At 47.4% G+C, this 14686-nt stretch overlaps 1 protein-coding gene across 4 annotated transcripts in view; it reads right to left on the reverse strand.

Annotated features, from left to right (window-relative positions):
* Positions 1 to 3166: 3166 nt before the first annotated feature.
* LOC119181658 (cytochrome P450 4V2) overlaps positions 3167 to 14686 on the reverse strand; it is a 55054-nt gene continuing 43534 nt past the window's right edge. For all 4 annotated transcript variants that reach the window (XM_075888940.1, XM_075888942.1, XM_037432907.2 and 1 more), the window contains 7 exons: positions 13033 to 13102; positions 11780 to 11906; positions 9693 to 9881; positions 8920 to 9093; positions 7732 to 7798; positions 7374 to 7553; positions 3167 to 4279 (listed from right to left, as the gene is read on the reverse strand). In XM_075888940.1, coding sequence (XP_075745055.1) covers positions 4113 to 4279; positions 7374 to 7553; positions 7732 to 7798; positions 8920 to 9093; positions 9693 to 9881; positions 11780 to 11906; positions 13033 to 13102 — 974 coding nt within the window. In that variant the 3' untranslated portion in view covers positions 3167 to 4112. The remainder of the gene's footprint in view (positions 4280 to 7373; positions 7554 to 7731; positions 7799 to 8919; positions 9094 to 9692; positions 9882 to 11779; positions 11907 to 13032; positions 13103 to 14686) is intronic.

The following is a 14686-nucleotide window of genomic DNA, read 5'->3' on the forward strand; positions in this document are numbered from 1 at the left end:
TGGTCAGGACGCGTTGCGTCACATGCGTCAGCATGTGCAGCGTGCGAAGTCGCACCAACACTTCGCTGCGCCGCTACAAGACTGCCGCATATAACGCGTAGATTTTCAATGCCTAATACAACTATCTCTCACCTTTCCAAGTGTGATATGTGTAGTTAAAAAGCACTTATTTTTTCCTCATTGGACAGCTTTTATTACTGGTTACAAGTGTTTCAAATATGCTTCAAAACGGGATAATATTGACTGTGGTAGTACGAGCCTAAGCCGTCATACGTTAATGAGACACGTCATCGTATACGTCACTGCGGAATAATTGTCCACCTCTAACGTGTACTTCGGGCTATGTAGATGTGTTATTTAAGCTCGCCCACGTCCAAATGCAGCCGCTGTGACCAGGAATCGAAGCCGTGGCCTCGATCTCAGCAGCGCTAAAGCCTATCAAAAGCTTACTTTGAGGAATGGTAGACACTCCAGAGTCCATTTCGCTGCAAAACGCCTTCATCTCTATATAATGGCCGGAAACATGAGAAAATTAAGGCTAAGTCATACATGTTGCCGCTATACACAAATGGCTACGTGCTTAGCGCGATCAACTCAATGCGCTTATTCGCAAGGTGGTCAAACGAGCCCTTGGCCTCCCTATCACCACTCCAACGTACAAACTCCTCGAGCTTGGCGTACATAACACGCTAAAAGAGATCGCCGAAGCTCAGGAACGCGTGCAATTGACCCAAATCACCACCACCAAGGCGGGCCGCCATATCCTGCGCGAGCTCGGCTTCTTCTCCTCGAGGGCCAGGGACCCCCCCAGAGTTGACTCTAATTCCCCGTGAAATCCGCGACCTTATAACGGTCGCTACCATTCCAAGAAATGTACACCCCAAATACAACGGAGGCAGGCGCCTTGCGCGGGCGACCGCCATTATCAAGCGCATAGACATGGAAGCGGACAACGTCTCGTTCGTGGACGCCACTGCCTATCGCAACAACCGAGCCTTCGCCGCGGTATCATCTGCGCAGCAGACTCTTAACCCTGCCACAATCCTCACCCGAAACCCCGAAGTAGCGGAGAAAGTAGCTATAACTATAGCTATGCTCGACAGCAAACGGGAATTCATCTACAGCGATTCCAGGCCGGCCATCAAAGCCTTATAACGCGGAATCATCTCCGACCAGGCGTTACGTATCCTACGCAAAGCAGACCCGATTGCCCTGTAGCACCACACTGTCATCTGGTTCCCCGCCCATCTCGGCCAGGTGCCGGGTGCCCTATCCAACCTCAACGAGATCGCCCATGATGCAGCGCGCGCACTTACCGACCGCACCGCCACAGGGCAACCCCATCTTGCTGGGTTAAATACCAATCAAGATGCACCCATTACGTACAATGACATAACAAAGCACTTTTACCAAGAACGCCGCATTTTTCCACCCCCACATCCGAAACTTAACAGACCGCAGGCATTAACCCTACGCCTATTACAGACACACACGTACCCAAAACTTGCCACGCTTCACGTTTATTATCCTCGTGCGTACCCCAGCGACACATGCCCATCATGTGGACACACAGCGACACTCGCACACATGCTCTGGGAGTGTAGAACAACTCCTCCCGACTCTACCTCAAACAAGAGTGAGAGGTCTCTCGGGAGCTCACTTTTCGCCGACCAATCGGCCGTCCAGCGGGCCCTCGAAGCGGCCGTCGGGTACTCCCTGTCGGTTCCTACGTGGGAGACGCCCGCTACGCGCTAAGCGCGTCATGCAGGACTGAAATAAAGTTTTCTCGTTCCATTCATGCATGTTTACCTACAGTATGTTACTTGTGCGGAACAACATGCAATGCAAGCAACGCAATGCTTGCGCCTTCAGCATTAGCTCCGATGATCGACGTTCTATACTATATGCATGTTTCCAGCTAAGAGCGTGAAACACTTCAGCAATAATGGTGAGCCTGACCAAACCTGGGTACTCTTAAGCTGTCAAAACAGCGAGGATATTATATTCAGGTGCAATTAACATGAGACGATTACGTGCTGAATATGGAAGGGCATTACTTTCCTTGACCTCCCCATAAGGTCTTACACACGCGGATTCTCGTGTGTGCACGAATCTGGTTTTGCTTATACTCGATGCGCTCATGTGCAGGCGGAAATCGCTCATGAGGCATCGGCGCTCGATTTTTAGCGGCGAAGCTCCTTATAGCGGCACCCGTTCATCCCGCGTCCCGTCGTAGTATGTAACCAGTCTTACGCTTTGACCTGCAAGGTATAACAGTTGACCTCCAAGGTGGTGCCGGTGAGAGATTTCTTCTGTGCGTTGTTTAACAAAAATAGTGCTCAATGTACATGCCAATGGCTGCTAATGGGGAATGAGAGACAGGAGTTTCATTCCCCATTAGCACATAGCCAACGCGCACGCTGCGATCCCCATTAGCAGCCATTGGCATGTACATTGAGCACTATCGGACAAGAAAGGGTTGCTACATTATACTCGCTGGGTGTAACCTTCTTAGTTTTAGAAAGGTTTAGCGAGCGTTGAGCCGCAGGGCCATGAATACAATGAACTAGTATATACCATGAATGAATTCGAGGTAGTTAAAGGGGGGAAGCAGATACGAAGCGCAAGCCGTGAGAAATTAAAAGCTGAATCCTCCTGTCTCTCATTTCACATTAGCAGCCACTGGCATGTACATTGAGCACTATCTGACAGGAAAAGGTTGCTACGTTATACTCGCTGGGCGTAACCTCCTTGGTTTTAGAAAGGTTTAGCGAGCATTGGGCCGCAGTGCCATGAATACAGCGAACTAGTATATACCATGAACTCAAGGTGGTTGAAGGTGAGAAGTAGACCCGAAGCGCAAGCCGTAAGAAAGTGTGCGTGTGCCACCTCTCGTTTATATAGTCCTTGGAATGTCCACTGAATGGCGGTGCTTCTATATAAGGAATATATGATAAAAAGATGCGAGATGGTGGGACTTGGAGTGTTGAATAGATGGACGAACGGACACACAGACAGATGCATGGATGGACGCATGAACGGACGCAGGGGCGGATGCATGAACGAACGCAGGGACGCGCGCACGAACAGACGCATGGACAGTCACACAGACGGACGCATGGACGGATGAATGCTTCGCCCCACTCTCCATCATTCACTCCGTGGATATGCTGCAAACTTTTTATTTGTACTGCACTTTAACGAAGAAAAGTTTTAGCGCGCACATAGCTTACGTAGCGGCACTGTGTACTAGCATGCATCGTTCTCCGATCACCGTCAACGATTAAACCACGCGAAAATAATTATATATACATAAAAATGATAGTCACAGAAGCAATAATTTACAGCTAAACATCATTGGAATAGTTACACGTCAAACGTGCATTTACACATTCGTTTGGGACAGACAGTTCCACAAAACAGACATCGCGAATACACAGCTTCAATTATAGTGCACATCACAGCACATCGAAACCTGTAGTACACTCAAACCCATCTTACGAATGGGTTTCGGGGTCATGATAACGGAACGTTAACCTTGCTCTTTAGTATCTTTAATAACTACACGAACAGTGCTACGGTGGACCCGAACGTATGAAAACACTTGTATTGGTGCATTTGACGTGCCGTGACTAGCCTTCACGTCACTAGCATACAAAAATAAAAAAAGACTCGTTCAACAGCCCAAGGTCGTTATATCCGTACGCCTTAAGTAAAATCACATTCACGTGGAAACGTTGCAGTGCACATAGACGGGGACAACAGAAGAAAGCACAAAACAGTTTTTTTTCTTACTTTGTCCCCTTTTGTGTGCACAGTCACGTTTCCAAGATACAATACCAACTAGCCAACCAAGCCATCCTCGTGAATGTCTACACATCTCAATCACGCCGAGGACTTGTTTGCATTACGTTTTCCTGTAGCATGTTACACGTGTAAAAGTTGGTTCAGTCACACGTGTTCTGCCTTATACGGAATTGCTACGTCCAGTAGCAGTAGACACTTGTTTCGCCCCGGCAACGCGTCGCCACATTCTCGCTCTCCTTCTCCTTTGGCTATGTGGACGTCACAGTCCGTCGCAGGCAATGTGCAGCTGCCCTCCCGCGAAACGGTTACACCGACTTCCTCGGAAGGAACTGCACTCTGAGACCATCCAGCGGTCTCAGCACCAGCCCCCACGTGAGCCGTATGGTGTCGCGGTGATCAGGACTGTGAAGACGGAAGTGACGCAGTATCGTGGATATCACCACTTTCTCCTCTTGTAGGGCGAATCGCTGCCCTGTAAAAAAGAGTAGGAAAGTGAAGACGGTCACGGCCGTGCGTCTTTGTATTGCAAATGGCATGCCGGGCGACAGTATATTTATAACAATAGTGGATTAAATGTTCACGAGTAAGCGATATGTCCCAATACGTGCTAGGCTCTTGGTACAGTGGCTTGTTTAAATACAACATCGTGACAATAAAATATGTCGAAAAAAGTGGAACTCGCCCACCGAGAGAAACAAGAAATGAAATCAAGCACAGTCTTTAAAAAGGCTCTAAAAAGATGTTAAATTTGTATATTGGTCAATTACGCGCGAGCAGCGTCTTTAAATTAGCTCTAAAAGATATTAAATTTGCATACTGGTCAATTACGCGCTTCAAAGTTATCCGGCTACTCATTTGTGTTCTGTGACCCATCACAGTCCCTGAAGTCTCTGCTTCGAGGCAAGGTCTCGGAACCGCATCCACGAAAGGTGCCCAGGTACACTAACAAAAACGACGGACTCGAGTTCACCAATAAAATTTTTGTTGTTGTTCTTAACGCTAAGACAACTTAAACTGAAGGCACTTAGGCATTCGTGAAAGTGCGTGTCCGTATCGAGTTAAACAATAATTGTTGGTGGTTTTACGTCCCAATGATTGAGGGACGCAGTAGTGGGGGGGCTCCGGAAATTGACTGCTGTTCTTTAATTAAAGTGAACTTATTTCTAAGCCCACTATCACAATCATTCTTGCCTCCATCGAAAATGCGGCCACAGCGGTCGGAATTGGATCCCGCAACTTTCAGATTATCGGATTAGCAGCCGAGCGCCGTAACCACCAGACCGCCATGTCGGGTTGTTCTTAAGACACGTACGCGGCAAGCCAAATTCAAAAATTAATCCCTTTTTAACTTATTTGTAGCGAGAGCTACATTGGCCACGTTCTCGCCGTTTCGCTGTGGCCGGTGGCTGCACCGCGAGCCGTTGCCTAGAAACCACCGCAGCTGACAGCGTCGCTCGCCGCGCCATCTGGCGTGACGTCAGAGGAGGAGTTGCTGAAACCGCGTTGCGACAACACAGGTGGAGCCGGCGTTGCATTGTATATATGGAAGGGGCGGCTCAGTGGGATTCGTCGCTGGCTGGATTTCGTGCCGACCGGTTGTGCCCCCGCGATCTCCGACGGCAGCGCAGCTCTGGCCGACTGGCCTTCTTCCCCTACGCCATCTCCTGACGTCGGCAAGAGCTCTCGCCGAATGGTGCCCCGTCCTCGGACTCCTGCGACCGTTTCCATCTTTCCTATCTCTTTACTTCCGTCATTTTCTGTCGCTCGCTGTCCCTGCGCCTCGCTCTCTCCTTCCTCTTTCTATATATACCTTTTAATCCAATCTTTTTCATCCCTCCTTACCCCCATCCCTTGTGAGCTACTGCTGAGGTGTCGCACTCTGATGCAGACAGCTACGCGGCTCACTTTTCTCATCTTTTCTCTTCTTTATGTGATAAGAATCACATAAGGCAGGTAGGGAACATGAGTCGGAGAGACTGAAAGAAGCCAGGCATCATCGTCGGGACGAAACCGAGGGGAGGCGGATGAAGAACGAGCCGCACTCCTCGAGATGTGGTACCGTTCAAAGAACCAAGCTAAGTAACGAGATTAACCGCACCTATCGCTAAGCACACCCGGGTATAAATGAGTTAGGTCACAGCCATTTTTTTTTCTGCACGACCTCCCATAACGCTTAATTCATCTCCTAAGCTTCACACTTTCGTAGACAAAGTGAGCACGCTGCTCGCGCGCTTCGCGTATATTTTTTGGACCATTCTTGTCTACGCCACCAGCGTTCCTTAACAGCGCAGCTGTTTAAGGCGGCCGTAAGAAAAAAATGCGTTTGCAGAAAACCACAGGCGGGAACGCGCCACAGGATTTTGGTGTGTATGGGACGTTCATCCCCAACAGTTATTCATTGGGCAAAACCACCAGCGAGTACAGCAGGCGCACGTGTTGACCCCACACTCTGCTCAGCGAAGTGTAGCATGTGAAACAAGTGAAAGGAAGAGATATAAAAAGATTGAAAAAAAAAACAAAGACAGAAGGACAGAACGGGATGAAAAGAAACAGACACAAAAAAGAGAAAGAAGCAGAGAGGGACAGACGAGGAAACGAAAGAAAGAATTAAAGTTAGAAACATTGAGAAAAAGAAATAGAAAAGAGAAACAGAAAGCAACAGTTACAAAAAGCAGATACAGGGAAAAAAAACAACAAAAAATGTAGACCAAAGAAAGGCCACCCAGCTCCACGCTTCCTTCATAAAAACTTCGCATCACTACTACGTAGCTGGCATAATATTTTTTTCACAGCCTCATGGAGCCCCGCCACGGTGGTCTAGTGGCTAATGCACTCGGCTGCTGACCAGCAGGTTGCGGGATTGAATCCCGGCTGCGGCGGCTGTATTTTAGATGGGGGCGAAAATGCTGCAGGCCCGTGTGCCCAGATTTGGGAGCACGTTAAAGAACTCCAGGTGGTCGAACTTTCCGGGGCCCTCCCCTACGGCGTCTCTCATAATCATATAATGGTATTGGGACGTTAAACCCCACATATCAAGGTTAGAACAACCTAACTAATAACATTGTAACACAAGAATCACTTTCATTGTTTGAAAAATGCTTAGAGTAGTTCTTTAGTACCACTGATTATATATTTTGTTGCATTTGTTCCTTTTTGTGTGTCACTTGTAAAATTCGATTATCAGTTAAACGGAATCTTTTTTCCAGCGATGTATCCTCTGTATATTCTATATACCCTACTTGGCATTTCACTAATTACTTCGAATTTTGTTTCGCATCCCTATTTGTGTTGCTTTAACTGTATGCATTATATTGTCCTCGTTATGCATTTTCTGCGTGTATATTATTTTGCCCTTTCAGAATACTCTGTACCTCTGTCTCACACCTGCTATAGTCTCTGTTCGAGACTGCAGTATCAATAAATAAATAAAATAAATAAAATAAATAAATAAATCATCAATCTATCACAGCCTCATTAAGGTCGAACAAAGGACTAGGCATAGAAAAGTTTCCCCATAACACACACACGCACACAATCGTATGACTGAATGCCCGACTCGTGCGTACCGATGCAGTTGCGCGGTCCAGCCGAAAAGGGCATGTAAGCGTAAGGGTGCCGACCGGCACAGTTCTCGGGCAGAAACCGCTCCGGGCGAAACTCTTCTGGCTCTGGGAAGAATCGCGAATCACGGTGCATCATGAACGGGAGCATCACCAGCATGCAGCCGCGAGGTACGCGGTAGCCCACTGAAAACGAGAAGCAAAGAGCACGGTCAGGCACGGCGACGCGCGTTTCCGCGTCAACAGCAAAACGCCAGGTGAAAGGCACACGCGGGAGGGGCACGTGACCTTAGCAGAAACGTCACGTGTGACGTAATACCACTGCCACAAACATATGTACAATATTGCTCGCAGGAAAACTTACGGATGTCGGCGTCTTCGTCGGTGTTCCTTGCGATCAGCGGGACAGGTGGGTACAAGCGATGACTCTCCTGTTGTTTTGAAAGCCAAAATAAACCTAAATGATAACACGCTAAACACAAAAGTGTATGACGTATTTGAGGTCACGATAGCAAAATGAACAACAAAAGGGGCAAAGAAACGAGGGCCAAAGAGATGACGTCATCTTCGTTGACCGCATGAAACATGGCTGCCGTTAAGATGATGGGTCCGCTTATTGAAACAATATCAGTCCGCTCGAGAACCTTGCAACAGCACATACTCTTTTTAGTTTTGTTTGCTTTTAGTTAATGCATGCATGCGCTCAGACTATTTAATTCAAAACGTACTATCCTTTCATTGACGGCACATCATCTTGTGCACACATTTGAGAACTGTGTGGCGTGTACATGGTTTGTTCTCCCAGCCGTTACCTCTGAGACCTGGTTCATACTCTGCATTCTTCGACTAATGTAAGATCTCAAAGAAGAAAGTAAACGGTAACGCCGCCCCTCGGCCGAAGCGGTCACAGTGTATGAACAGCAACGGCCACCGCTATCAGCTTCTGCGGCGCCCCGTAGCTGAGGTCGCGGAAGCTACTGAGCAATCACCATTCATCAAAATGCGACCGTCACGCTGAACAATGATCGGTAGCAATTTTTGGGAAGCTAGGCATCAATTATACCAGTGGAATGGTAACGGTTCGCGAAAGATGCCTGATTAGACATGCATGTGCTGCCAAAATGTCCGGAAAGTATTAATTTTATCAAATTATATACAGTGTAGGAATATTCAGCCAGCCGGATCTGTTGAAGAAATCCACCTGTCTGAGACTAAATTATAATGCGAATGAATGTAATATGAGGTCAGCTTTTTATGTAAGCAAGGGGCATGTGGAATATTTGTAAAAAACAAAGAAAGAACCGAAATTGCCGAAGGCGTAAATAACGCTACATCGTACAAATATGGCTTGTTGGAAGAAAGAAAAATTAATAAATACATAAAGCGATACAATGTCGGAGTGCAATTGATGCCACAACACTTTATAAGAAAACATCCTCGGTGACTATTCGTTATCGCCATTCAATTTGATTATTTGAGAATAGGACTTATTTTCAGAAGAGACAGACGCACTATAGCAGCTGCTGAGCAGCCACGGCGGTTGCTTCGTTACCTTGATGACGCGTTCGAGGTAGCGCATTTCCTTCAGGTTATCCACGGTCGCCGCACGTTCGACGTCTTCTCCAAAAATGGTCCCCAGTTCCCGATAAACTTTGTCCTGCACCTGCTTGTACAAGCCGAGCAAGTAGAGCGTAAACGAGATGCCCATCGCCGTCGTGTCGTGGCCCTGCGACAGCAAATCCGGGGTGAAACGACTTACAATCCTAATTATAGCTGTAAAAACGATCCCGCGATAATTTATTGTAAATACAGAATACTGCACGTTTACAGCACTCTACATGATAATTATTCCCGGATTCTTCCTAATAATCTGCTTTCGGTTAGCGTGCCTTTCTTTACCGTCACTCTTTTCTTCAACGATAACACAGCTCCGTTCTAAGGCAAGCGCACTCACGTATTACTTCTGGGTACAGACTCCGAATGGTTTACATGTTATTTAGCTACAGTTATCTCACTGAATGTAAGCAAAATACAAAGCTAGACGGCTGTATTAGCACGCGAAGCCACCTGATCCCCGCTGGCATTTGTTTGCACTTGCTTACATTCGATTGCATTCACATTTAGTTCAAGATGAAACTTGTTCGTACGCTGCAGCTTACTGCAGCTTAGTTTTAATACCTTTTTTTACCCCTAAATGTTGGCGTATCTTTCGTACGAAGCAAGTTCGCATTTCCAGCTTCTTAATGTAGTTCCACATTCCATCTCTCTCTTTCTGATTCCCGGTAATCCTAGGCTTTCCAGCACAGAGCCTGAGAGCAGCCTCACCTCGAACATGAAGGTGTCCACCTCCTCGCGGATTCCTTCCACGGTGAAGCTCGGATCCCTCAGGTGGCTCATGAGAAGGATGTCGAGGAAGGCGAGTCGTTTGCCGCCGTAAGGTCGATTCTCTTCCTCTTCGGAGGCCCCGATCACCGGCGGGTTTTCCAAGTAGTCGCTCTTGCGGGACTGGATGATCTAAGGGAACGCAAAATAGTCGTTCACCAAGTTGACGTCACAAGGTCCCACAGCTCAGCGCGCGCTGCGGGCGCACTTCACGGACACAACTAACCCCCGTATTCACAAACGCTCAACGACTCGACTTTCACCCTTCACTTGGCAGAGTTGAGCCGTGTGCCGCCGCTCGGCTGAAAATGACGCTGCGCTACTCAAGAATCGCAGCAGATCATCGCTGATAATTAGTGACTTGCCGTTCTTAGAGATGGCGCTTCCATCGGGTTTCTCAAGTGAAGGTGGAGCGTTGAGGGAAGGGACGTTCTATAGATAACGGGGGTAAGAATTATCACTGTTCTCAAGGGCATATAGCGAACTCAGCTCAAGTTTGGGTGCGACGGTCGCGTGGCCGAGCTATGTGTTACGCTGCCGGTGAAGGTTGTTTGTCGCTGGATTTCGCAGTGGCGGCGGCAAGGGCATGCACGATATATTCGGACCAGAGCACCGAGTCAGTGAGCAATGGTTACATTGTGACACACCACAGATGCAATCCGAGAGCTCTGCGCGTGCGCGGATGGCAGTGTTGTGGCGAAAGAAGGCGCCATGGGTATTCTTATCTATATAGGCGCTGCTCGACGTTGCTTTGGAAGCCTATACAGCATCCGCGAAGCCGTCCAATCAAACTAGGACAACTTATAAGGTTACAGAAGACATGAATTGTACACTCTAAAGAAAGAGCGAGTAAAAAGGGTGTCTTTTTGTCCCACAACAATATACGTCATCTATATTGCGTTCCATCCTTGCGCTATCGCCCCGCGCCCGGTACATTCCGGTCACGATCGACATGCCCATTATCAGGGTTACATTGCATTCTCGATAGGAAAGCGGCCAGCGCCAAGTTTTCAAGAAAGGAAGCGCACGCAAGACTGATGACGATTATTGTTGTGGGACAAAAATACACACTTTTTACTCAATATTTTTTGAGAGTGTATGCACCTAAGCGTGTCTAAGCATGTTGACCTCAAAATGTAGAGAAAATAATCGATGTCTTCCTAATCTTTGAATGAATTGTTTAACAATCTCTAAAATTCCACATGTACAGGAAATTACGAGCTACATATATACATCTATAGGAGGATGCAGTATGAATCATAAAAACATATATAAAATTAAAACGCGTTGTTCTGAAGTTTTGAAGAATTTTCCTTATCTCTTTTATAGGGAAGTAATGGCTGTTGGTCGAGTTGGTTATCCATGTTCGAGAAAAATGCGCAAAAAACGCGGACGACGAGCTCTGCGCTTGTGCTGTTTCTTTCTTTCTTCATCCACGTTTTTCGCGCATTTTTTTTTCATGATTCTAGAGAAGCCAGACAAAGGTTCACTTTTATTAAGCCAGACTACGTGGAATCGACAGCGGTGCTAGTGCAGTGTTGCGTCGAGAGCATACGTCTTCACAAGCGGCTGTTGTATTAGTTCCTGTGGTTTGATGTTCCAAAAAGACATGATTATGAGAGACGCCGTATAGTGAAGGGCTTCAGAAATTTCGACCACGGTTGATTCTTAAGCGTTCTCTTAAACTTAAGTACAGTGGCCTGAGCATTCGTCTATTGAAAATGCAGCCGTCGCGGCCGGGATTTGATCCTGCGACCTTCAGGTCTGCAATGAAGCACCATAATCACTAGACCACTTGAAAGGTCACGGCTGTTGAGCAATATGAACAAATGTAAAGATTGCGTTACGTGCGGCCAGAGACAGAATTTGGGTGAGCTTGTAGTCTGCTGTTTGCTCTATGCGGAAATGTTAGTTTTTGCGATGTAAAATTGCGAAGGCGTGAAATGTATCTCTGAACACTGATTTGTCAAGCACAATTCATGCTCTGTACATAGCATAATTTTTTTTTCTTTCTGAACAGAGTGGCATACCCGCTCAGTGAAGTTGTGCAGGTAGTCGACGTTTCGCTTGACATTCCATCCCGTAGGGTTGCTGAAGAACAAGGCATCGACCCACTTCCAGGGACTGACAAAGCGCTCCAGAAAGCTTCCCGATACGCTGCGAGAAAATATTGGAAGAGTGGCGACGAATTCTTGATGAGAGAGCACGGCTACGTTTCATGCAAATAGTCTCAGTAGCACGTGAATTGCTATCGCGCGTTCAAAAACATTTGCATGGCATTAAAGAATTACTGACACGATTTTGAGGAACTTCATAAGAGGCATTTTTCGGTTCCGTGATGTGCAGTATCAACGCTTTCCACACGCCTTAGCCAGACAACATGTACAAGATAGTTTACTTTGGTTTTAATAAAGTTTTCGTCATCCAGAATCTGCCAGCCAGTCCCACCGCAATGGACGAGTCAACACGGTTCACTGGGTTTGCGAAGTCTGCGCCCTTCACGCAGCCTAAATTGCGGTAATCACTGCCCGATTGTCAGATAGAAAGGTGAGTATGTAGTACTCTTTCTAGCTTTATCTCACAATTAATCTTTCTTTTCCCGTTTCCCTTCCCCCAGTGTAGAGTAGCAGGCTAGAGCAAGCTTTGGCTCAGGCCGACCTCTCTGCCTTTCTGTAAATGAACCTATCTCTCTCCCTCTCTCTCACTCACTGTCCTATTTGCTGGACGGCGATTCGCTCATTGCCGTTTACGTGAACCACGTGTGACTCAGAGCAAATGGCAGAGTTGGTGCTCGCATTTCGTGAGTTGTAGTCTTCGTGTGACGTCGCACTTGTGTTGACACATCACTGCGAAGCCGACTTGTCGACACAAAAAGCGAAACTTTTTTTTTAATGTAGCGGTGTTAAAGTATACATTCAATGCATTTTCACTCACTACGACACTGTTTTTAGGGATATCTTTACCCTTGTTTTCATTTAGAGCAACAAGCCGATATAATTTAAATTTCGCGCCAGTACTTCTTTATCGTTGTGAGAGGCCACGTAGTTCAGCCATTCTACCCTTGTGTTTTCTCTGTCTTGATGTGCCGGCCCGTAATACAGAAATGACCGTGTACCAAGACCTCGTGAAGTCAGAACTTTTATAACCTGCCCATGTGTTTTTTTGAAAGCGTAAATGAACGAATATACCACAGAGAATCGAAGCCACGACTTCGTTCATAGCAGCGCAGTGCCAGAGCCGCTGAGCCAATATGACGAGCGTGCCCGAATTACACTAAACTTACACTTTGACTGCTCGGACATAGGGAGAGTCTTCGTCTTCCTGGGCGTTCACGGAGACTCCCATGGCCGTCTCTGTAAATAAAGCGAGGTACGTGTTTATGTAAACTGCGAATCAGCTGCATGCTGTGACGCAGAACGTGATTTCACATATTCTGACAAATTTCGGTCAGATGTATCGAAAACAATATGGGATTTCGAGCTTGCTTACATTTCGCACCGATGAATCGGCCAATAAGGCCAGGCCTTCTCAGACTCTGCGTGTTTTTGTTTGTTTGTTTTTGTTACAGCGAAAGCTGTATATAACTGTGAGCATTGCTAGAAGCATGACCTACTACACTCCTGACCTGCCCAGAGAGCACCTCTTCCAGCGCCCACGTTCTAGTTCATACCTTCTGCCGCTAGGGCCGTCACCTACGAGCGGCGTGGCGCTAGGCAGCACCTGTTCGCTGACGTCACCTTCACTCTTTGTAGTCAAATTTTAACCAACAAAGCACTCGTAGTGCGAATTTATGATCCACAATTTAGAAATATCCAGAAATAATAATACTAAAAGACATTCAGAATTTTTTTTGCAATAAAATGCACGCGACAACGCATAGGCTGTCCAAAATCATGTAAATCCACGGGTTTCCACGTTTGTCAACCAGTGTGCTATAAATTCTTAAGCGCACTGAACAGCTTACTTGACCAGCAATGTATGGGAAGAAATAGTCACATATATGCCGACAGTTCACCACAGAAAGCAGGCATTCTTATACCAGCGCCTACAAAACAACCGTAAAGAAGCAGACGAACAGGTTATAGGTAGCGCCACCTACGGCGAGCGATTGAACGAGAGCGGGGACACGCGCTCCCATAGGAACCCCGCTATCTGAACAGGTCAGGAGTGTAGTAGGTCATGGCTAGAAGAAACGAAAAACCGTCCGGCAGCGGTGTCACGAACGGTCTCCATTGGCTAGGTTATCAGTTACGTCGCACGTAACGTCACACCCAAGCTCATGCGCCATTGGCTGCGCGAGTGACGTCGTCCATCCCGTCGCAGGCCGCACAGACCTGTGGCGCCGAGCGCGCGCGCATCAGTTTCTCTTGAAACTTTCCACATGAGTATGGCACGGACAACTCTACAAGGGCGCCAGCAGTAAAAAAAAAAATGAGAGAGAGCTCGCATTTAGGCCGATGGTGTCCGGGCACAAAAACAGATCCGGGAGGCCAGGTGCCGGCAGCAACTGCGTAGCGTGGTCCGGCAGCCTTCCAAGCCGCGCTTAATTGCGAACGCGAATGCAAGTGCCGGTGGCGGGCGGATCCTATACAAACCACGCCGCCGAGTTAACTCGCGATGTCAAGTGCTTGCAACAACGCTGCCTAGCGGCGTCAATGCGGTGATTGCCGGAGCGCATTCGCCAATGCAAACGGCCGCTTTCGGCGGGAGTTTCTCTAGCGGCACATTCGGCTGCGTCGTCTGTCTCCGCCTGTGGTTCGAAAACAACCACTGGGATTAACGCAGTGCGAAACGAATTTAACCACTCATTACACTATACATGACCGTGATCATGCGAGGCACAACGTGCGGCGTGTGAAGTAAACACTGTGGTAAACTCAAGCCAAACGTGTAACCAATAATTGTGGAGGGATACATTTTTGGTTACAGCGCGAAAA

Source organism: Rhipicephalus microplus, chromosome 3 (assembly GCF_043290135.1).
Source record: "Rhipicephalus microplus isolate Deutch F79 chromosome 3, USDA_Rmic, whole genome shotgun sequence".
NCBI classification, from domain to species: domain Eukaryota; kingdom Metazoa; phylum Arthropoda; class Arachnida; order Ixodida; family Ixodidae; genus Rhipicephalus; species Rhipicephalus microplus.